Source organism: Tympanuchus pallidicinctus, unplaced genomic scaffold, assembly GCF_026119805.1.
Source record: "Tympanuchus pallidicinctus isolate F22 unplaced genomic scaffold, pur_lepc_1.0 scaffold5, whole genome shotgun sequence".
Taxonomy (NCBI): domain Eukaryota; kingdom Metazoa; phylum Chordata; class Aves; order Galliformes; family Phasianidae; genus Tympanuchus; species Tympanuchus pallidicinctus.
Window position 1 is genome coordinate 71,093,580 of NW_026294769.1, and position 23,682 is coordinate 71,117,261.

Genomic DNA, 23,682 nt, shown 5'->3' on the forward strand with positions numbered 1-23,682 from the left:
TTCACAACACAAGGAAACAGGGCATTGTACAGCCTACTGGCTTTTAATTCCACTATGGGAAAATATGCAGGGCATAGAGAAAACACATATTTGTTTATTATATAATAGATGATATGCAGCTGATAGTCATTTCTGAGTGATGAATCCCATCATTTCATCTACTTCCTAATTCCACTGAAGGGCAAAACAACATCCAGAGTTCCTTCACACTCAGCCTGGCCTTGCTTTACAGATGTCATTTATCCCCTGCTGAACATGATGCCATGCCACTTCCACAATCAAACCCTTCATGTTGCTGATAGCAATACAATTCCTGCAGAGAACCATGGGATGGCTGCCAAGTATTTCCACTAGTCCACAAATACACCATTATTTCTGATACCCTCCTAATGAGACTTAAGGAAATGATGAACATTTCCCTCAATGAAAACTAGACATTTTGGAGAAGGAGCCTCTGTACATGAGACACCCAGAAGGATCTACATGAATAAACTGCTTCATGGAGTCCTCTCAGACAGAGCCAGATGACCATCAGGATGACATCTAGAATGGTGTTCAGGCATTTAACTCCTACTTGAGAACAATGCTATAAGTGAAATCAACAGGAGGTTTAGTTAGCCAGATAGCTCTTCCAGAAAGATGTGACACTCAAACACCTTTGCAGGTATGAGAGCAGAACTGGATCAAGGAAGTCTGAGCAACCAATCCATTATCCTTGCCTCACCTTTCATAGGCTGAACTGAGCTTGCTGTGCATAACGTCCCTAAGAAAAACACTCATCAGTGTAATGAGCCATCTTCTTTTTGTTTTATGAAGACAGATGAAAGTAGCTGTTGGTTAGTTATCCTCTCACTAACTAGGGAGGCAAGGAGAGCTGAGATTTTGGAAAGAGGACAAAGCATTGCCCATGTGAAGGGCTTCAAAGCTTAGGCACTTTTCTGATGGTAAGCCAAGTCTCACCGAATGCTCATTCAGATGCACATTGTTTGATGCAGTAATATAATGGATGGCTCAAGTTCTGTGACATTTTGCCACTGTCTACTGGTGCATAGTGAAACTCCCATAATGGACAGAAATGTAATTATCCAGTCTAGGATCTACCATGATTTTATTTTTCCAGTTGCAGAGCAGTGCAATAATTCTCACCTGAATCTTTGCGAAAGTTGAGAACATTTATCGAAAACATGAAGCAAAATGTGCTCTCTTCAACTTCTCCAGCTATACTGTTGATCAAATAAGAGGTATTCTCTTTATATGCCATACCTAGTGTCTGGTATGCTATCAGATGTCTTGATAGAAACGAGCATTTTGAGCTTGTACATTCACCAATGGAAACAAAGGAGTCACAAAGAAAAAGACAATTACACAAGCAATCCACATATATAAAAAGTCAGTGTAAAAGATACACTTACCCATATAAAGAAGAAATGGCAAGCCTACCTTTGGACCTGCTGGCCCAGGCAATCCAAATGCTCCTGGTTGTCCTGGTTCGCCCTGTAAACAACAGCAATATTCTGGGACTAGAACAGTCATTATTTACAGCCTTAGGAATGGAAACTCTATCCACAGTCCTGAGTACCATTATGCAGAGATTTGAAAATCTACTTTGTGCTTTCTTTGGGAAAAAAAAAAAAAAAAAAAAAAAAAAAAAAAGCTAGAAGAAACAAGTTGAAAATTGAAGTGGCTATTCATGCATTTTTCAAACCCAGCCTTTGAATAGCAAAAAATGGGTTCTGTAAGTAGTAAACAGCTCACACCAACTACAATCTGCAATTGCTGAGTCCCTGGAGATAACATAGTACATTTGATGGATGCAATAAATAGATCCTATAAGAAATTCTTTAAATCCACATAAGTTGCTGTCTGAATACAGATTGTGCCAGGCAGGAAGTTTGCATCCATTCAGGAAGCAATAAAAGAAAATTATCACACACCTGTCCAAGTGAGACAAGTTCCCAGTGTTGCACAAAGCAGAAACAGGATGTAAATGACAGAAAAACGAGAGCTTTTCTGATATGTATCATTACTTTTGTGCATTTCTGCCCTTCCAATGAGTTCTTTCCCCAAGTTCATCCAATCACCACCAGATGGCTGCCAAAAGAGGACAGCAAATAAGATTTTAAAGACTCTTCCCCAATGATATCTATAGTAAAAAGTTGCCACCCTCCTCAACCAGCTTAACGAACAGCAACAGAGCTGACCCTGGGCTAGCTCAGGATGGCTAATCCACATGACACTCTCCTTTACTACTAGTGACTGGTGAGGCTATTAACTTCCTGCCATTTGTTTCTGCTGCTCCTAAAATTGTCATACAAATCCCCAAGACATGTTCCACTCAATACAGATTGATTTCCACTGCCTGGCTTTCACTGAAAGGCAAGGATTACACAGGAGGAATGAAAAAGCTTACGGCTTCTCCTTTTGCTCCATCCTTCCCCGGGGTGCCAGGCAAGCCAAGGGACCCCTGTAACAACAACAGAACTGTCATCAGCACAGTATTAAAAACAGTTGCAAGTGCAAGGATACAAGCAAAACAAGAATAAGGAATGAGAAGAATCATTTCAATGCAAACATTTATTATTTACAGTCTCTGGAGGAGCTACTGCTAACATTAACACACTATGACCAATTGATGAGCTGTTAATGAGGAACCAGACACTCTTGGCCTTGACTTATCTCACTTTAGAATAAATTAATATGAAGGCTGTGCAACTGATGAGATACTGAAGTATTGAATCATTTTAATATCATCTCCTCTCAGCCTCTCCAGTCTTCCATTGTCACAAAAATCTGCTGTTTTTGTAACTAAGTACTAATTTTTTATTGTTATTATTATTATTATTATTATTACTATTATTTATTGTTGACTCCGTGCTTGTACAGCATCCACCTCAAAGCTCAGAAGCCTCTAGGCATAGCTGTAATGTGGATGTAAAGAGCCTAAAAGCAAAAAAAGAAGCCTTGAAAAACTCAAGAGTCCTCAGGAACTACTTAACCTCGAGGGAAGTGAGTCTCAGAGCTGGTAACATGCAAAGCTGGAGGGCAAAAAATAATGATAGCAGAAGAAACAGGCATTGCTTCTGAAATCTGTCTGCCCACCAGGCTGAATGGGACTAAGTATGTTGAGGCTGGCAGTAAACACAGGGGAAAGCCATGTTTTGCTATGTGCAGCTGGCAATTTAAGGAATAAATGGGAAGAGAATAGACACAGAACAGGCAAGCTCTTGTACGTGGTAAAGAACGGACCAAATGTTTTTACTCCTGGGATCTTCAGCAGGTTTGTCTTTTTTAAAGTGGATTATGTTAAAAAAAAAGGATCAAATGACAAATAGGCTCTGCAATTGGCGAGCACAGGGGCACTGATTAAACAGAACGAGTATATTGTGCATTAATTAGAGTGAGCTCTTGACTTACAGTCCTGAACATTTGCTGTTTTATAACAGGTGGAAAATGTCTAAATTTTTATAATCCCTCCTGCAAATGGCATTTAAGATATTTCTGACAAAAGTATCCAAACTAAATACTTGCTGATAGAGCAAGTTCAGTCCTGGATAATATTGGGATTTTGGAGGGAGTTTTGGTGGGGGGTTATTTGTGGGGTTTTCTTTTTGTTTTTTTGTTTGTTTTTTTTTTTTTTTATGAGGCTGCTAAGCAGCAAAAGGCCATCTCAACCAAAAGGTTATTTGTGTTCAGAGCAAAAAAAGACAGGATAATCTTTTGCCTTCCGTGTCCCATATTGAAGAAACTGGTATTTCAGTATGAGAAAGCATTTAGCTCCGATCCGTCTTCTATTCTGTTCAGTGTTTTAAAGACTTCAGACAAAGTTCCTGCCCTTGCAGTCTCCACACATTTTTCAGATGTGGCTGAGCATGGTTACTCATCAGGTTTAGAAGTGAAAGGATATTTTGCAGATAAACAGCACAGCAACAAATTCTTCTCTTTACAGAACTTTGCTAATATAACAAGAAAACACAGAGGTAAAAGAAAAAGACTTCCAAGAAGGGAAGCTTTCCTCAATAGCTTTATAAAGTTCTACACTTTACACAGTGTAATAAATAAAGGCTTAGATTTACTTTTTCTCCTTTATCACCCTTCAGTCCAGGAAATCCAGGGGATCCTTCTTCACCCTAAAACACCAACACAAAAGTTACCTTGTATGAAATTACATATATATGTGTATTTACACAGCACAGTTACCTTTTGGGAGTTGATGCCAACCTTTTCTTGCTGTACTGCTGCTATTCAGTCACCTGCAACTTGGCCATATATGAATGATTTCAATTCCAGTTTTCCATCCAACTGTCCACCTCTGGCTGTTTTTTTCTTTCCTCTATTTGTAAATATCAGCCAAGAGGAATCTTTTTTCCAAGGACAAAATAAGAGGCATATCCTTATGAAATAAAACTATTTCAAGCAGAAAAACATTTCACTGAGAAACTCTCCTATTGCCACATTTCAGACTACTTGAAATTTTCCATGGCCAACCTACTGCTAGAGATACCTTATTTTTTCCACTTTTACCTGCTCAATGTAGGCTGAAATGTATGCTTTGGAAATCACCCCATTTAGATCTTTATCAATAGATACTCCTCAAACTCATCAGCTAATGTCTTCAAAGACTCAGAACACGTTTCAGCGCTCAGTGGATGAAGCAGGATTATGCCTTCTGCTGTGGGTTATTTGGTTGTGATCCAGCAGCCTGCCTATACTTGTTCTGCACGTTCATGCTCCAGTCAATGGCACCTAGGATCCAGCATTGCTGGGTTTCATGAGACACTGTCATGTGTCCTTCAATGGATATTTATCAGCATCTCCATTGTCTGAAATAGTAGGTATCTGTGCATGAGACATTAAAGAAGCTAGCACTGCTGGCAAATGACATGGCACAAAGCAGAGCTAATCCACTGAGAGCTTCTCCCTGTCTACTTATGTACCTAAGAAATGGCAGGAAAAATCCCTTCGAAGTACATTAAAACCATGCACATGTATAAATGCAGCAAAACTAACATTTTCCATGTTGCCTTTAAACACGTATGGACTACCGACATGTGCAGATAAACAGGCCAAATTCTGCCATTCTCAGCCTTATTTGTGATGTGTGGTTTTTTTCCTGCATGAGTAATTCAGCAGACTTAGACGGATGTATTCCTAAGGCAAGGTTCCAGCCAATGTCAGACTAAATGATAAAATCTGACCTTATTTATTTATAGGTATATGTGGCAGTTAGAGGTTAATAAAAGAAAGTATCTGGAAATTATCTATACTATATATGCAAATTAAAGTCATTAAATACTCTTATAATCACATTACTCACTAAATGTGAATGTTCATGGAGCACTCAGTCTAGAATTTCCAGTGCAACTAGGGGTAAAAATCAAATTTGCTGTATTTGAATAGGTCTCTCATGAGAAAGTAAGAAAACCCATAAAATAGCAAATGTGATTTTTAAAGAAATCACTTGTTCTATGAGGTTAATATAACTTGAAGGAACTGCTGTTCCATGGCAAAGTGTGCAGCACAGGTGGAATGATTTTTGTCTTTTCTTTGCGAATTACAGGAAGAGGGTTAATAACTTCTTTTGCCCTTTTTTTTTGTTTGTTTGTTCTGTGAAGTAGCATCTTTTTTTAAAATAACCTTGAAATCAGCCAATAAGTTGCAAGCACAGTACTCATTAAGCCATCCATACTGGACAGAACCTCATAAGGTTTCTTCTCCAGCCTCACACTCAAAGCAACAGTGAACTCACACCAAGTTGTTCACAGTTCACCCATTTTGGCACTGAAGACCTTTGAAAACAAGGCTGCTCCTCTTCCCAAACACAATTGGTAATTTGCATCCTAAATTAATTGGATCTCAGCAGAGGAGAAAGACCTTTATTTATTATTAAGGAGGAGCTGAGGAGCTACGAGAGATGGTTTAGTAGCTTGTGGCACTGATAGGAATGGGAGGGTGGTTGGACTAGATGATCTTGCAGGTCGTTTCCAACCTTGTGATTCTGTGATTCTATTAGCTGAAATAGCATGATTTTTCCCATTTGATTTTTCACACATCCCAAGAAGCTGCCTGCAGAGATGTGAAGCCAAGAGTCTTCACAGCCAAGGGTGTGCAAGGGCATCTGCAGGGTAGAACTGCAGACTCTCTCCCTCTTGGTGACCATGCATGCAGAGGCAGCTGGTCAGCCCACAGACCAGATTGAGGGTCAGCAAGAGGGGGAGAGGGCTTTCAAGGCTGCATTAGGCTCAAAGAGTATGTGATCCAGCAAAGCCTAGCACTCCAAGGAGCTCCATTAATAAAGTAATTTCCTCCACCCGTATATATTGCCACAGCCTCACCCCTGCTGTATAAATTGAAGCGCTGTGAGGCACACCCCAAGAAGCCCATTTCAGAACTAACCCTTCACTAGAAATAAAGCTGGAATGTTTAATCAGCTTGCACTGCCAATCTTCAGGTATCCACTGGCCTTACTAGTAAACTATTCAGAAACAACCTAGACTGTGGAGAAAAATTTATCATCCACAGGGGAATTACCACTAAACCCCACCACCTGAGAGAGTGGAAAGGCCTCCTGCTTCTGCTACTTCAGTTGAAAAGCATTGACATTGCTTTGCTCTCATATGGTGCCAAAGGAACTGTGACAGAAGGGATGGAAAGCTACAGACAGCTTGTACCCTTAGCTTGCAACCAGCTGCTGAAACTCCCACTGAGGCTGTAGCTAACTGGAACAGTGTTCTGATGCCAGGGCAATTTACTTCACTAAGCTACTTATTCTATTTTTATTTTTTAACTAGCCAATCTCCTGAATGGTATCACAGAACAATCACGTGTTCTTTTCAATAGTCCACAGGAATTCTTTAATTAGGTAAGATCCTAATTAAACTATCATGCTCACCATACCGTCGAGACCTTGGGAAGTAATGGTGTACCCAAAAGGTGTCAGTGCCCTCTCTCTCTATTACAGTAGAGGTCAATTAGGTTAGCAAAAGAGACAGAGGATCTGTCCTGGAAACCATTTAGTAAGGCCCAATAAAGTTGCAATTAGAGAATTACAACACTGGCCAAGAAGAAATCACAAGGGCCTGGAATGATTTTGTTCAAGAGTAGTTCATGCTGAGGAGGTTACAACTCCAGCAATTAGGCTCAAAAGGAAAGCAGGAGATTTTCCTGAGTACTTTTGTCCTTTTCAGACTCCTGAGCATGCTGTCCTTTTCTCACTGAAAATCCAGCCACGTATGTTTGGTTTCATCCTCTTTGTTGCACAGCTAGCAGCCTTTAATCAAACCTTCCCACAAATGTTAACAAGAGAATAAATCCGTTCATTAGCTCAGAGTTGGTAAAATACTTGTCAAAAGGGTCTATACCTGGCAAACTGCCACCTGATCCAATGTGACCAGAGGAATTTTCATGTAGTATAGCCCTGGAGTGCTATCAGCTATACAGAAGCAGATAATGCTGAGTAAGAGAGGGCTGGTAGGTTCTGCAATTACTGATGGTATATACTGGCACAGACTATGAGCATAGAGAGTTTATATGTCAAATTTGTAGAGACTTAGCATGTCTCCACAAATGCCACTTCATGTTTTTCTTCAAAATTCATTCTGTGATTATTTACTTGAATTACAGCAATGGTTCATTTGCTTCCTTAGTCACTCTGCTGTGGATGCTGTATGAATAAATATTAAATGACAGTGACTACACTTGAAAGCTTAGTTCAAAACTGCAAGGGATGAGTAAATATAACAAAGAAATAGCAGAGACAAAGGGCACAGGCTAGTAAAATAGCTGCCAAGCAAACATGGATGCAAGTGCACTGGGCTGAAGGATCTAGGCATCATGCTGTGAGAAACGGGTCAGCTTCAGCAGCTGGCATTAAGCCCTGGGGAAGAAAAGCTCATTGCATTTCTTGCACCAAGGCCAAATGTAGTTGTGCACACTGAGAATGATAACAATAATAGCATGTATTCACAAGTTGGCTGTGCTCCCAGCTTCAACACAATGAGATTCTTCTGCTAGTGACTTGTAAACTATATGTAATTGCTTATCCCATGTATTTCTACTGCTACCTCTCTACTTCATGGATGTCTGAATTTCAATTTCTTGCCCTTTCTGAAGAAACATTTGGACTAGACTGGAAAGTCAGAAGTACCACCCCTTCAAGGAATTGGGAAGGAAAGACTACTATTAAGAAGAGGAACAGGGTGGAGCTTCTAAAGCAACTTATCTTTGGCTTAGCCAACACCTGGTTATAGTGAAGTGACTTTGTGCTTTAAGTGGAGCAACCTATTGTTTATTTCATCAACAGTTTTGTGGAAAAAAGCTTGAGTGTGCATGTAGTTGTACCTGTAGGTGTATTAAAAAATACAGCAGTTTGGCTTAGGAATTTCCAAAAATACTGAACACTACAAACTCTGAGGATGCAGAACTAGATGAATAACTGAAAACTCTTTCATGAAGGAATCAATAGAAATTCTGCGAGCAAATTGTGAATATTTTCTGAGCCATATCTACTGGGCAAAAGGAAATGTCACATCATGAGGGAATCCAGAACCCAGGCAACTTTCAGCTGCTGCATTGTATTAGAGAGACTACAAATAAGAATATATCCATCAACTTCGGTTTAGTACAGCTACTGAAAATATATAGGTGAGCTGTGGATGCATAAACACGCACTGACAGTTTTTTTTGTTAGCTTGTCTGCAATAGCAGAGTTATCTCATTTCTAGATTTGAGTGAGGATGTCTTCCTGGTATACCACTGCCATATGTCATGCCAGCTGTAGGTTAGGGTGTCCTTCTGTGGTCATAAAGGTCTTAAGGTCTTTTTTTTTTAATTCTTTTTATCTTCTTAAAACTTTCATTCCATGCTCACCATATGCCCACATAGCTTTATTTGTTTTGTTTTATCCAAAGTTTTACCTCTCAGGTTATTTTCATATAACTATAAATTCATTAAGGTTGGAAAAGACCACCTAGATTATCTATCACAGTATTCTCCTGCGGAAATCGGCTGCCTGTGGTCTGAACAGGTACACACTTCTTTGGGTAAGGAACTGGCTAGAGGGTGGTGCCCAACGGGTAGTGGTAAATGGAGTTAAGTCCAGCTGGTGACCCATTTCAAGTGGTGTCCCCCAGGGGTCAGTACTGGGGCCCACGTTATTTAATATCTTTATTGATGACCTAGATGAGGGCATTGAGTGCACCCTCAGTGAGTTTGCAGACGACACCAAGCTGGGAGGTGGTGTCGATCTGCCTGAGGATAGGGAGGCCCTTCAGAGGGATTTAGACAAGCTGGATCACTGGGCTGAGGTGAATGGGATGAGGTTCGACAAGGCCAAGTGTCGGGTCCTGCACTTTGGGCGCAACAACCCCATGCAGTGTGATATAGGTCGTTTCCAACCTTGCGATTCTATGATTCTTTGATTCTATGATTCTATGTAGCCTTTTCTTGACTCCACCACCTCCTTGGGAAGTAGCCTCTTCCAGTGCCTCACGACTCATTCGAAGAAGAAATTTTTCCTAATATCCAGCCTTACCATCCTCCGGTGAAACTATTACCTCCTGTCTTATCACTTTACTTGGGAATAGAGGCTGACACTCACCTCACTACAACGTCCTTTCAGAAAGCTGTAGAGAGCAGTAAGGTCTCTTGAATCTCCTCCAGTCTGAGTAATCCCAGTTCATTCAACCACTCCCCATAAGACTTGTGCTCCACACCACTCACCAGCTTCACTGCCTTTCTCTGAACATGCTTGTAGCAAGAGGCCCCAAACCGAACAGAGTACTTGAGGTAAAGCCTCACCAGTGCTGAGTACAAAGGGATATTGAGCTTACTACCCCATATAATTGCTGAACACTATGTATATGGCCTGTGACCAGGTTATATTCACACCCCATGTAGATCCTCAGATGGCCAAATGGAAATAATTATAAAATTACAAAGTAGATAGCCTAATTATCAGATAATATGTTTCCTCAGAGCAGGAACAACTGAAACATAGATTTTGCCATATCCAGCCTCACAGAATACTTTTTATGAAAAGGGACCTAAAATGGAGGCGGAAGCAGTCTGCAGATACTTGAAAACATATGGAGATAGAACAATCCTTTACTACCCGGTCTAGAAAGACATCAAAAGCACACAATGGAATAACCCATCAGTGATGATTTTTAAGCAATCTGCTCAAGTTTAACTGCTTTCCTTTCCTCCACTTGCAGCTCCTTAAGCAGCTGCCAAGTTTACAAATATTTCTTCCAACTTGAGAACAGCTGCAGACTATAATCACATATTTTATTTCAAACTCTGGGTTGTGGCCTTCGTTAATAGAAATGAAAGGAAACTAAATGAGAAAATAATGGGAAAAAAAAATCAGTCCAAAAACACATCATTAGATTCTTATTTTCCTGTCAAATTCAAGTAAATCACTGGATATTTCCTTCACCTTACAAAGCAGTGTACAGAAGATATACCACACTGAGGTCAATTCTATATACCTTCTTTTTTCTCTACCAAACTGGTCTACACCTACCACAAAAGCATCAATTTTCTAATCCCAGAATGAGATGAAATTTTCTAACCCTGTCACAAAACATCAATAGAGGTATCACTGGGTGACCTTCAAAACTCTGCTAAGCAGAACTCCATGAATCAGACACCTAGCATATTGACAGCTCTGCAAACCAGGGGATCTATATCCTAGGTAGGCAAAAAAAGCTGAACAAAAACAGAGCAAGAAGGGCAAAATGAGATGGAAACAAAAGCAAGACTGAACTGAGCTCTATTAATATACCCCTCTCTCCTTTGTTAATTAAATTCACAGTATCTCTGTGAAATGAGAATTTACAGCAACTGTATTATTGTTTCCACTCCAAGAGGGTGATGAGTCAGAGGTGCAACTGAACAGGAGACATATGGAAGGTCACAGGGTCTGGGACAAATAGAAACTGACAGCAGATTTCCTACGTCCTAGGTCAGAGCTCTAATGATAACTTTATTTTTTGCTCTTCTTGGTCTTTCACCTGTGTTCAATTTGCAACCTGATAATCACAAAGTATAAACCAGAAGACTAAGCAGCTTTCTCCATTGGATGAGAAGAAGGATGCAAGAAATGTTGCAAGCTTACTATGATCTTCAGCTCCAAATTCCTGAGAGCACTTCCAAAAGACATCATGAGTTGGAAAGAATGAGTTGGGAAGGAACCATTCTCTAGGTTTTTTCTTCAGAAATATTGTCAATTCTGAGTTTGGTGGGGATTTTTTGTTTGTTTGGGATTTCTATTTCCAGTGAAGGTCAGGAGTGATCTTCAGACCAACTGAGATGCAGAACTGTAGTGTATATAAGTCACTTAGCTCCATTTTCAAAAGCTGCTGACCAGACAGGCAGCACAAATGACTGCCATTTTCTAAGGCACAGAGGCAGGATTCTATTAGCTTAATGATGCTAAAATCCTATTAATATCTTGGAAAATTTGACATCAAAACTGGCATTATCTTCTCTTCTAAAAGAAATAAGACATCTTATCTGGGAGTTCAGTTCCTTCTAAGAAAGGAAGAAAATCATCCTCCTTGTTCACTGCATTATATTCTGATTTAATAAACAGAAAGGCTACATGGACATGATACACAGAAATCTGTAGGGGTGCCTAATCTATCAAAAAACCCATTATTCAGTGAGCTGATTAAATGATAGTTTTGAATAGATGTCACTTGATCCCAAAAGGTACTCCACCAAGAGAAATTCAGGAGATCTTGTATTTCAAGGATGTCTGAACCTTTTAATCTTATCATGAACATCATGGACCCTATCATGAGATCAACAATGGGTCTTCTGAGCCTTCATCACATGATCCTAGTCACTGAATGTTATTTTTCCTAGGGTAAGTGCACCTTTTTTCAGGGGTCCCAATAGATACCTTTCTCTAAAGAAACCTGATACTCCACCTTTCATCAAAATAGTTACAACAAAAGGTGTGTTGTCAGTGAATTTGACACAATTTCACTCATAAACTTGGTACATCAGGTAAGGTTCAGCAGAAATTAGTTATTTGGTAACTAGCTATGCCTCAGTGAAGGTCACTGTAGAGCTCATAATAGCCTGAGAACCCCCAAAGACTTCAAAGCACCCAATATCCTGTCCTTTAGCTTCATACTACCCACACCTTACTGTGACACTCTGTCATAAACTACGTATGGGATTTCTGAAAGAGGAGGATGGTCAGATATCTTTGGCAGCTCTTGAACAATCAATTTTTTCCTGTATCAAGGTTGCCCCAAGTGGAGGATTTACTTGAAGTATACATGTACCTCTGCAACAGAGAGAGGAAGATAATGTACTAAATGTTTTATTTGGAGCTCTTCTGTTTAACAGCTATGTAAGTTGTTCAATCAACTGACAAAAAAAAGCTTCACAAGTTAAAAAAAAACACAATTGTTTGCAGACCTAGTTTTGACTGAACATACTGAACATGAGGCAGAAGGTAACTGGAGTTGATTGGTGCCACAACCCCACTAAAAAGAGGAATTGCCAGAGGAAAAAATTGGATTCAAGGGGTTGGACTACGAGAAGCAAAATCATTATTTTCTGTGAGGTGAATTTCCATGTGGAAAGAAACACAATGCAAAGGCAAGAGACAACTCAGCTGGCTATGCTTGCATCTCTCTTGGTCTTCTACCTATGCACCAGTCCCTGCAAGCAGCAAAAGTTCATCATGGGAAAGCAGGATATAAGTCCGTGTGCTGATCAAAATGCACATACAGCACAGTCTGATGGCCTCTGGAGTACCTAAGTGTGAAAGTGTTAGCAAAAATGTCTCTGTGTTGTAGAACAACATGTATCAAGATGAGGATTGACTGGCAGATCATTTATATCCTGCCTTAACACAGTGAATGCTAAGATCCCCTGCTTGTGAAAGATAGCGAAGGGTTACAAATTTGCTTTATGTAATCAAGTAGTAAGATTTCATGTCTTTTTCCAGTGGCAATACATGCCCTGAACATTAAAAAATATTTATATATTGGGACTTATGGATGATGTGGGCAGATATTTTGTTTTGCTAGAAAAATATGTTAATTTATTTTGCTCTTCTTCTGGGAAGCCTTGAATGCTTAAGACCTCCACATACCTATCAAACATTCCAGTATCATTTTGTACATCCAAGAAGAGTATATTGGGACAGAGAAGCAGGACTGTAGTACTCCAAACTCCAGTGTCAATCTGCTCCTAAATGTTTAATGCTTTTGCTATTCCATATTCATCACTTACAGTCTACTTTTTCTGAGAAGAATTTTTTCCAGTATTCCACTCAAGACTTTTCTAAGACTGTAGGTAGTGCTAAAGACAAAGGATGAGAGATCCAAAAGGGGCAACTTACAGATGGATTGTATCAAAGACAGCATAAAACAGCTTGACACACAGTTTGGCTGTCGTATCAGCTGCACAGTCAGAGTGCCACAGTGCCCAGCCATGGCCAAGGAAGATCAGCCAGGTTTTGATCGATGGAAGCGGATCACAGCACTGGAAGGAGAAATTTGGGATCTTCAATTCCAGCAGGGGACCAGAGCTTGTGACGCTGGCCCTGCTCTAAACTCAGAGACTCTAAGAGGAAAAGCTTCATGGCTATAATGTACTGAAGGAGTAGTAGTAAAAATGTGAGAGGGGCAGAAAAAACTTAAAGTGTTTCTGATAGGTCATAGCAACCTGTTTTGTGTAATGCTTCAGCCATCTGTAATTCAATAGGCTACAAGATTCATTTGAATCTTCTGGAAAAGCTTTTCCCTTTTGCACCTAGCAGCCAGCTAATCCATACCTACCAACCGCAATACTGCTCTCAGGACCGTCTTTAATTTGAACAAAAGTAATCAATGACAGAATCAAGAGAATAAATTGGTTTTCTCTCTCTTTTTTTTTTTTCCCCTCTCCCCTTCAACTCTTCTATCAGAAGAAGCACAAAGATGGGAAATTTTCTCATCTTTCTTCCTTTCTACACTGCAAGTGTAGATCTTGGCTGAGAACTCCAAGAAGCGCTGGAGATTTCACAAAGTCTGCTTGCCAGTAGATGTCATTATATACCAGCAATGCACTGAAAGCCAAAATCTAACAATGAAAAAAATAACTGTTTTCTTAGTTTACGTAAGGAAAAACAAGTTACTAGTACTCTTGCACTGCTGAGAATTAAGCTGTCATGATGCACAATTAGTACGTGATCTGGCTTGAGTTGTTTATTACAATCTGCAGCTGTTATTCTGGGTCACAGAAAACCACAAAACCCTCTAATTACTGTTAAGAAAAAGAACTCCAAAAAACCACAGTTATTTAGCTGTGCTGAACATACTTTAAGAGGACTCAAAAATATTCAAGGTGCAGTCTGAAATCGCCTGCACACACAAGAGGATTCAGTATGTACTCAGGGCAGATACTAACTTTAATACACCTTACTCATTAATGGAAAAGTTCAGGAAAGGAATGACACAAACAATTCCAGTGAGCTACATTAAAGCTTTAGGAACTGGATGTGGTTATATTATACAGATGTGTAAGATTATATAGATATGTAAATACTGAACTGGGAAGTTAACCACTGAGTGACTTTAACCAGATGAAGTCAGTAGCTAAAAATGGACTCTGAGAGAGACGATTCCTAGCAGCAGTAAAGAAAAAAAGGTAAAAAATCTGCAGCTATTGCACTTTCAGTTTTCATTACCAAGTCAATCTGAGGTATGCTCACATTATTTTTTTATTTGGCAATAAACTAACAAGGTCTGAGTGCTACAAACCAAATGCTGAGGTGGCAGACCTTGTCTCCAATGAATGCCACTTACTGTGTGACTGGGTTTTTCCTCTGCTTTCCAATTTCAAAGTCAATAGTATCTCTGAACTTTGAGCCATTCTCCCATCTTGTTACTCTCAAGATATATTGGCTCAAAGAGCACTGCTCGCTGTCCTGGATGCTGGTGCTTCCCAAAGCTCTCAGAGTGTCTTCTCACTCTGCCAGTCCCAAGAGAATTGAATTATATTTAAGAGGTTTTGGATTTGTTAACTATCTGAACATCACAGCAGCCCAAACAAGGCCTATAACTTCTCAGCAGCACCTTCCAAACCCCAAGGTTTCAGTGGTGAAAGGACACACATCAGCTCCTGCAGAGATCATTAGTCTTATTTAGAAGCTCCAGGAATAAAGATCAATTCAACATCCTTTCAGTCATAAACTCCATATTTATCGAGTGTAAGAGCTCAGGGCACATGACCTGCTTCTAGGAGCTCAGCTGGCTATTCCTCTTCCTTTATTTTCAAGCTGTTTTTAAGTTGAGACTCTCACATTTGGTGTTTGCTTGAAATACACTGAAGCAGCCTGACCGTGTCTCTGATCCTGACTTGCAGACTCAGCTTTCTAGCTTGGACTTCAATCAGTTATATCACTGGGGACCAGACTGGTCATATGGGCTTTTGACAGTAATTACCAACCAACTCTGCTCCATAGCAGGGATGTCATAGGACATGCCTGTGAGGTCCCTATGCTGCCAGCCATGGTATCTCAGCTCCCCCTCCATTCCTCTTGGTTTTTAACTAGTCCTTGCTGCACCTGGACTCTCATGGACCTAACTCCCAAACACTATTATTGCTCTGCAGGTCTAAAATGCCACTTCCAGCAACTGAGTCACATGCACAGCCCTTCTGGTCCCCAAATACATTCTTTAGATTCATCCAAGCAAAAGCATTCCTTGCCCTCAGACCACCATACCATGCTAGACTCCAGCTACATTTGAAGCGCAGACCTGCACTCCTTTTGTTTGAGCCTCAAGTTCTTCTATGCCAGCCAGCCTTGATCAATAGCTGCTGCTTTCATGGAATCATAGAATCATTGAAGTTGGAAAAGATAACTAAGTTAATCCAGTCCAACCATCAACCCCTCACCACCATGACCACTAAACCTTTCCCTTCAGTGCCACATCTAACCTTTCCTTGAACATCTCCAGGGATGGTGAATCTGCCACCTCAGCTGGGCAGCCTGTTCCAATATCTCACTACTGTTTCTGAGAAGAAATTTTTCTTAATATCCAATCTGAACCTCCCCTGGTGCAACTTTAGGCCATTGCCTCTTGTCCCAACACTTGTTACCTGGGAGAAGAGGCCAATCCCATCTCACTACAGCCTCCTTTCAGGAAACCATAGAAAGCAAAAATGCCTCTCCTGAGCCTTCTCTTCTTCAGACTCAAGAATTCCTGTTCCCTCAGCTGCTGCCCATAAGACTTGTGCTCCAGGTCCTTCACAGCTTCATCACCCTTCATCACTGAAAACATGCTCCTCTGCCTTATTCTTATAGAGAGCAGCCTAAAACTGAATTCTTTCATCACTGAAACCTTCAGGTTTGGATGGTGCTCCTTGAGGTTATAGACCTTGTCTGGGCTGATGTGCTGTTCAGATAACTATCAAGTCCAAATCCTCTTAAACATAGTTCTGTTTCACCAGGGCTGGCTGGCTGAAAAGGGACTCAGAGAGCTTTGGAAAGCACCAGCATCCATTCATGATAATTCGTTAGGCCATGCTGATGGCACAGTGCTGAGCTAAAGAAGTGACATGGATTTCAGGTGACACCCTTCCTACATTAGCTTTTCCTAAAGTTTTTCCAGAATCTCTAAAAATGGGAAATTATCCAGTTTGGACGACATGTCAGAGAGGGAGAAGCAAAGATATTCAAAGTCTGGAGAGAAAGTAGTTCTCCAGCTTCATATTACAGGAACAAAGACTTCTTGGGCAAAGTCAGGAAATCTATAGGAGTCAAGTTTTCTGCCTAGGTCTCCTGCAGCATAGTCCAGAGCCTTAGCTATCTGCCTGCTTTTCTATGCTTCCTGCAGTAACTATATCTCTAATAAGCAAGCCACTTCAGAGGTATTATACTCATTAGAAATCCTATAATCCTTGCCATGAATTTTTATCAGGGCAAGTCATTACCATTAAAAAAAAAAAAAAATGAAAACAACATTGTTAGAAGAATATAGACTTAATTTCTAAAGTTGTTTCTCATTGCTGAATGTGTGATTATTTAGCATGAAGGAGAATAGATAAAGCACAAAGGGAAAACTCAGATACTCCTGGAAATATATTATCAATAGAACTCCCGTAGGGCACAGTAATCCATAATCAACCCTCCATCCAAATCTCCACAGATGAAGATGGGTTCTCCTGGTTATTTTTCTCCTCTACAAAGTGCTAGAGTGGCTTCCTGTGGAAAAAAATAATTAAAACTCACAAGAGCAATCACCTGATTCAATTCTTCCATTAAAACCCCTTTTTTTCTCTTCTTTGCTTTTCCTTCGGGAAAATGTATTAATAACCATCTGCTCTATACCTTTCCTCTGCACACCAGGAGCCAGACACTCTTATTCAATAGCTAAAGACAGTGTTAGACAAGCCTTCAGTGGACTGTGGAAAAATCTGTCCCCTCCTGGGCAATGATGCTGTTAGAGATATTCATCAAGAGTTGAACACAAAACCATAAGAATAGATAACCCATATCTCATCTGCAGCAGTGGCCTCACTGGATACTTCACCAGCTTACCATCCTGCTATTGCAGATCACAATTAAAAATAACTTGCAGACATCCTGAAGCAGAGACAATGACTTTGTATAGAATAGATCTTGGCAGATGTCTTTCTTCAATGAATTTGTAAGCATTCTTTTTTTAAACAGACAAATTTTATCCTCCAGAGCAGACTGCAAAGAATAGCTCCAGTGCATACTGCATTAAAAACAACTTCATTTGGCTCCTTTTGAACTGGATGATGGTAAGTTTGTTTTCCCTTAGCATTACCAACAGAAATGAAAAAAATATTTCCTAGTGAAGTGCCCATACCACTCAAAGTGGCTTATTTTCACCATCTACCCTACAAACTTACCACTTCCCCACGCACCTTCTCACCTATGGACCCTCCTCAGCACATTTGGCTTTGGGGATATAAGAAAGGGGCTTAGCACTGCTGGACAATATTCTGTGCTGTGTAAGACAAAATGTAAGTTGCTAGCCTCTAAGCTAAACTTGTTACAGAGGTATTAAAAGGACAAAATCTCTTGCGATGTGGATGGCTGTGCCCCAGGAATGCAAGTCTCATACTGGACAGAACCTCCGTTGTCAAATGCGATTTACCTGACTTTGATCAAGAGTCACTGAAACTCCGTCTTGCTTGAATTATCCTTAAAAATGCTCTACAGTTGTTCTTTCTGTCCTCACTCTTCTCCTGCACCTATTCCTTTTGGACGAGAGCTCTGCAAGACCTGGCTATCTGATCTAACAAATATCTATTTGAATAACTCCTATGAAATAAAGGCAAAATGTTACCTTCATAGTGACCCATGTTATAGAGATCATGTTATAGATTTGGGTATTTCTCCGTGTGAAAATTAGAACTATCAGAATTAGAATTATTGGTCAGGGAAGCTTGTTTAAAGCAAGTCAATGAAGACACAGCATGAATTCATGAGCAGAAACACAACAGACTACATGTAATCTAAACACTTCAAGGGCTGAAAGATGATGGTGAACAGCAGAAATTTAAGGTCCAACACAGAGCAGGAGCAACACAATCACACTTGAATAGGAAAGCTCGCCCAAGAGCATGCATTATCACCAGGAGGTTCATTATGTTACTGTCTGTTTTTATATCTGTGTGCAATTCTTTCATCATCCCCTATCAAGCAGAGTTATTTAGGCCTGGCAGAACATGCTAGGCTGTCACTTGAGACATCACAGCAAATTTCTTGGTTTTCAAAGTCATACTAGGCCTCATGTCAATATGAATTAGGTTTTTAAACACAGCTTCTATTATCTTATGGTTTACCACTAATGATGTGGTTGGCCTGTCATATGTTCTAATACAAGCATCATTCTGGCTTGAACTTAGTGCTGTAACTAGGGAAATAGTCTGGAGAAGCAAGGCCAATATCTCTGCAGTTGTCCTGGAAAAGCTCAGGATTTGCCCTCTAACAAACACCTCAGACTCCACATACTTGCCCTACACATAATACTTGGCAAAAGCACAGTCTGGCAGGTGTTTGACTTTGGCACAGTAGAGAGCAATACTCTAAGGGGATGATTTCAAAATCCTCATCTCAATCCTCTCAAAGGTGAGAACCTTCATCTATCATCACTTAGGATTATAGCCTTGTCCTTACAAAGGACGTGAATAGCAAAGATTGCTTAGACTGCAACTGTTTGAAGTCCAGTGTCTAATCTGTTTTCCCAGCACTGGCCCATACGCACAAAAAAATCAAGGAAACAAATCTGTCACAGCCAGTGAAAAACAAGAATTCATGCTCATGCATCCATTACAGCACAGCAGGAAAATGAAAAAGAGCCACATGAACCCTTTCCTTTCAGGTGTCACATTCTTCTGTCTGGAAAGGGTCTCATTTCCTACACTGCCCTCCTCCTTTTTTCACAAGTATGGATGTCAATTAGCACCGCAGACACTTGGATCCCATCTCTCCACAATTCTTGTTACCTCCCTCTCATGGAGACTTCTTCTGGCACAAAGAAAGAGTCATGGTCTATATCCACTGAATGGAATCCTTTTGCATGGGTGATTCCCCCCAGCCAGCATAAAATCCTAACTGCTTTCTCCTAGAGGTTCAACTTCACACCTGAAGGCTGACCTTGAAGACAATCTTTTACATTCAAGAACAATTATATTCATATAGAATCACAGAATCATTAAGGTTGGAAAAGACCACTAAGCTCATCTAGTCCAACCATCACTCTATAACCACCATGCCCACTAACTATGTCCCTCACTCTGTGATCTTCTTTTTATTCAAGCCAGTGAGTCACAGTAGATAGACCTGGGCACTCCAACAGCAACAGCAGTGACTCTAAACCATTGGGCACACATGCATGGGGCACATACATATTGGCTACCACAGCTGAGCACACACTGCTTGAGCTGGCAGGAGTACCAAATAAACAAAAACTGGCCATTAACTCATGGATCTCTGTGCCCACATCGTCATTCAGGGCAGTCTATTTTGTTTGGCTATCCCAATCAGAATAGTTCTGTATAAGGACATCACGTCTATTGGACCTTCTTATTTTTACCTCCTGCCCTCCAGACGTGCAGACCTTTTTTTTTCAGGTATGGGACTAATAGAGATGAAGTAACGTTTTCTACCACTTTTTGCAGAGATCAGAACATAAGAAAACAAGAACTTGCCTCAACTGCAGCACAACTTGCATTGCAAACATCATGTTTCCCATCAGACTGCTGATTCTCACTACCTGCCAAGCACAAGCTGGTTTCCAAAGGCTGAGTTCCGAGTCTCAGAGGCTAAATACTGGCTGTCAGTGGGAGGACTACAGGAAGATGGATGCTGAAATGTGTGCTTTACAACCCCCATGTCTCTAGCCCAGCTCAATAATATTTCCTGCCATGAACAACCCTCATTTAGTTTGTAATTTCACATGACGCATTGCCACTATTAACAATCAATAAATCAGTCACAGAAAGAACAAATGAGAAGATGCAATGGTCATAAATGCCATGTTCATGCTACTGCACCATTCTCCCTTTCAGACCACAAACCAATATTATTTTAAATTCCCTGAGCAATTAGTTAACTATGGAACTCGTGGAAACCAGCTCTATTGACTCAATCCCATTTTCAGCAGGAAGCATGACTTCTTCCTTATTTTATCCATTTGTCTCCTATACCCTCCTGTCGATGTTTTCCCATTCCACAACATAAAATTCCATTTTAGTGATAAAGAAAACATCCATATCTAGGTGTAATATGGAACTGCACACAGAAACTTGTCCTCTGCAGTCTCATTTTGTTGAGGGAAAAGGGGAATGGGCTAAAATCGTCTGGAAACTCAGATCCTTTTAAAGGTAGTTTAGTCCAGTTGTGTTTTTTTCCTCATTGTTAATTGCAACTGAACACATTTTTCAAGACAGGTGACCCAGCAATTTGCAGTGGTTTTTCTCTGTGTCTGTAATTTGAAACCTCGAAGTCTTATTTCTCTGTCTCAGCTCATATTTGCAGTAGGAAAATACTCTGGCTTTCATCCTACAGGTTACTAATGAAAAAGATCCAATGGAGCAAAAGAGTTACAGCAGTATCATCACGACCCAAATTTAATCCCATTGAAAATTCAATAAACTTGAACTTATACATTCTGTTTACTTTCCATCCTTCCAGCCAGTTGCTTTACAGCGTTATCTTCCATGAACTCACAGCTGCTTACATAAAGCAAAGATTATGATTTCAATTTAATAGTTTTACATTTCCAGTGCACAAAGGAAAGTCAAAGAACATGAAGGGGAAAAGCAGTGAACAATTGAAAGATTTTCTTTAGAGGGAAGTTTAACCCAGTAAAAAACTTTCCCATAAAGATCCAAATGTATCACATTTACTGCATCTTGTGCACTTCAAATATACTTTCTGAGCTAAGGTAAAGCAACAGCTAGCATCTCTCATTTAACTAGTCCAACGAAGGTTTATATACTACAATACCTTTTCTCCTTTTTCTCCTCTGCCATAGGCTCTGCCCTAGAAATACAAAAAGAGAAGAAAGTACATTTGCTAGCAAGGATGTCAAACTGTGCAATAAATATGTACTTCATCCCTTCTTTGATATCTACATACCACAAATATATACATACACACATATTCATAGGACAGAAAACATGGGGAAAGACATTTTTGACAAAATTCCTTGATAATAATTCAAGAACAAATTAAAACAGAAAACTCATCACCAATTCTCCTTCAGCACCAGAAAGACATCTTCTTTGATAGTTATATTGGAGTCTAAAACTATGTTACCAAAATCAAAAATGGCAACAAGCATTAATAGAATGAGTTTTACTTAGGGATAAAGATTTTCTTTTGTAGAAACTTAGCCTGGCATTTGTATTAACTGAAGCTGCAGGAAGCTGGATCTTGGTCAGCTGGACGTATGTTTTTAGGAGTGATTTCCATCTTCTGAGTGCAATTGCCTCTTATTGTCCCCTGCTGGATGTGCAGCTGTGCTAAAACCAAGTACATCCAAGTCAAATACTGATTTAAAAGCTAATGCTAAGTTAGTTATCAACTGAAGTCAGGGATGATTCAATTCACTTCCCTCAGATATACCAACAAATGCTAGAAATACCAGCTTCTCCCTGATACAAAGGCCCAGCAAGAAAAACATTCAGAGTACATCAGCATCACCAGCAAAAGTTCACAGTAGAGGAGAGAACAACTACTTGCATTCTATTTCCCTTTCTTGAAATTGTTCTTGTACTTACTGACTCTCCTTTTTCTCCTCTGGGTCCAGGAAGCCCTTGGCTGCCACTTTCTCCCTTGGAAAAGAAGAAAGGTCATTGGTAACACAGAGATAATTCACCTCCTTCCTGACAGGCACAGGAATAACAGATGAGATGTCCTCTTACACCTCCCTGCTGGCCTCACTTGTAAGTTGCACCACATTGGTGCTTGCATTTCGTGGGTAGCTTGTTTGCTTTGGGGTTTTTTTTGGAAGGCAGTGCAATGAAAATTTGGCTGAGATTGTAGACACTTCTGTTTCCACCTCTCTCCAGTGACAAGATTTCACTCCTGCCAAGAAGTCCAGAAGGATGGGGTGGACTTCATTGCATTTATAATGACTTGCATGAATTACATACTTTTTCTTTTTTTTTTTTTTTTTTCATACGAAAACATTGCTAGAAGTATTCCAGGTGCACTGGCAAGGCACAGAGGTACTTCAAAAGTCATTATTTTCTGGTAAGCCAGGAAGGACTTAGAAAGTTGGTTTTCGTAAGACCAAGAAGGTGCACACCTAAGATGTGGAAAAAAATAAACCTGTGAATATTGTTAAGATTTTAGAGTTATTTTTATACTTCCAATTTTTTCAAAAAAGCGTTGCTTTGACTCACACCAGATTTTCAAGATCTGCTGGCAGAAAGGTACAACACACACAAGCACACTCACTGCCTCCTCAAATGGAAACGAAAGAAAGGAAACATACAAAAAGCTGGCTAAAGAGATTTTACTTCCCCCTCCTAAAAAAAAAAAAAAAAAAAAAAGCTCACCAAAAAAAACACAAAGAAACAAGTAGCCATTACTCTTTCTTCAAACAGGGACTGAATAAGCCAGCAGCTATTGCTGGTCTAGTTAAAAAACAAGCAACCAACAACAATGACAAAAACCAACACCAAAACCCAAACCAAAGCAACAACTAAGAAATCTGTCTTAGCCTAGGAAAAGTTTTACAGTTGCCTTCCCTTTCTTACCATTATCAGCCTCTCCACAGATCCCCATTTTGGGACAAGCAGGTTGCTTTGCTTTTGAACACTGACCTAAAAGTACTCCCTGGTGGGACTAACTTCTCAGGTTACTCCCATAAACTGAATGATGAATCAGCTTCTTTCCTGGGTTCTTATATGGCCACAGAGTCCCTTCTTGGGTATTTCTCAGTACTGGTCTTTAAATTGTTGTTTGATAATGCCCAAGCGTCTACAGTCCCCCTAAAAACTCCTTGAGTTCAAGTCATTTAGGATTGGATTTCAGCCATGCAAATCACTCCTAATTAGAGATGCTCCATACTAATAATGTCTCTATAGAAAATCGTGACTTCTGACTCAGAGCCCTGACATCACTGTTTCCACCTTCTTCTGATAACTCCTTTCCTTCTTAATTAGTTTACTTTAAATAGAGACATT

The 23,682-nt window shown here is 40.1% G+C and overlaps 1 protein-coding gene and 1 long non-coding RNA gene across 2 annotated transcripts in view; one reads left to right on the forward strand and one right to left on the reverse strand.

The window, feature by feature from the left end:
- The window catches only part of LOC128090871 (uncharacterized), a 579,571-nt gene that overhangs the window by 195,188 nt on the left and 360,701 nt on the right, over positions 1–23,682 (forward strand). The window lies entirely within an intron of this gene.
- COL22A1 (collagen type XXII alpha 1 chain) overlaps positions 1–23,682 on the reverse strand; it is a 225,347-nt gene that overhangs the window by 105,769 nt on the left and 95,896 nt on the right. The window contains exons 11-15 of the mRNA XM_052703565.1: positions 22,270–22,323; positions 21,494–21,529; positions 4,074–4,127; positions 2,411–2,464; positions 1,441–1,494 (exon numbers count right to left, since the gene is read on the reverse strand). Of these exons, the coding sequence (XP_052559525.1) occupies positions 1,441–1,494; positions 2,411–2,464; positions 4,074–4,127; positions 21,494–21,529; positions 22,270–22,323 (252 nt within the window). The remainder of the gene's footprint in view (positions 1–1,440; positions 1,495–2,410; positions 2,465–4,073; positions 4,128–21,493; positions 21,530–22,269; positions 22,324–23,682) is intronic.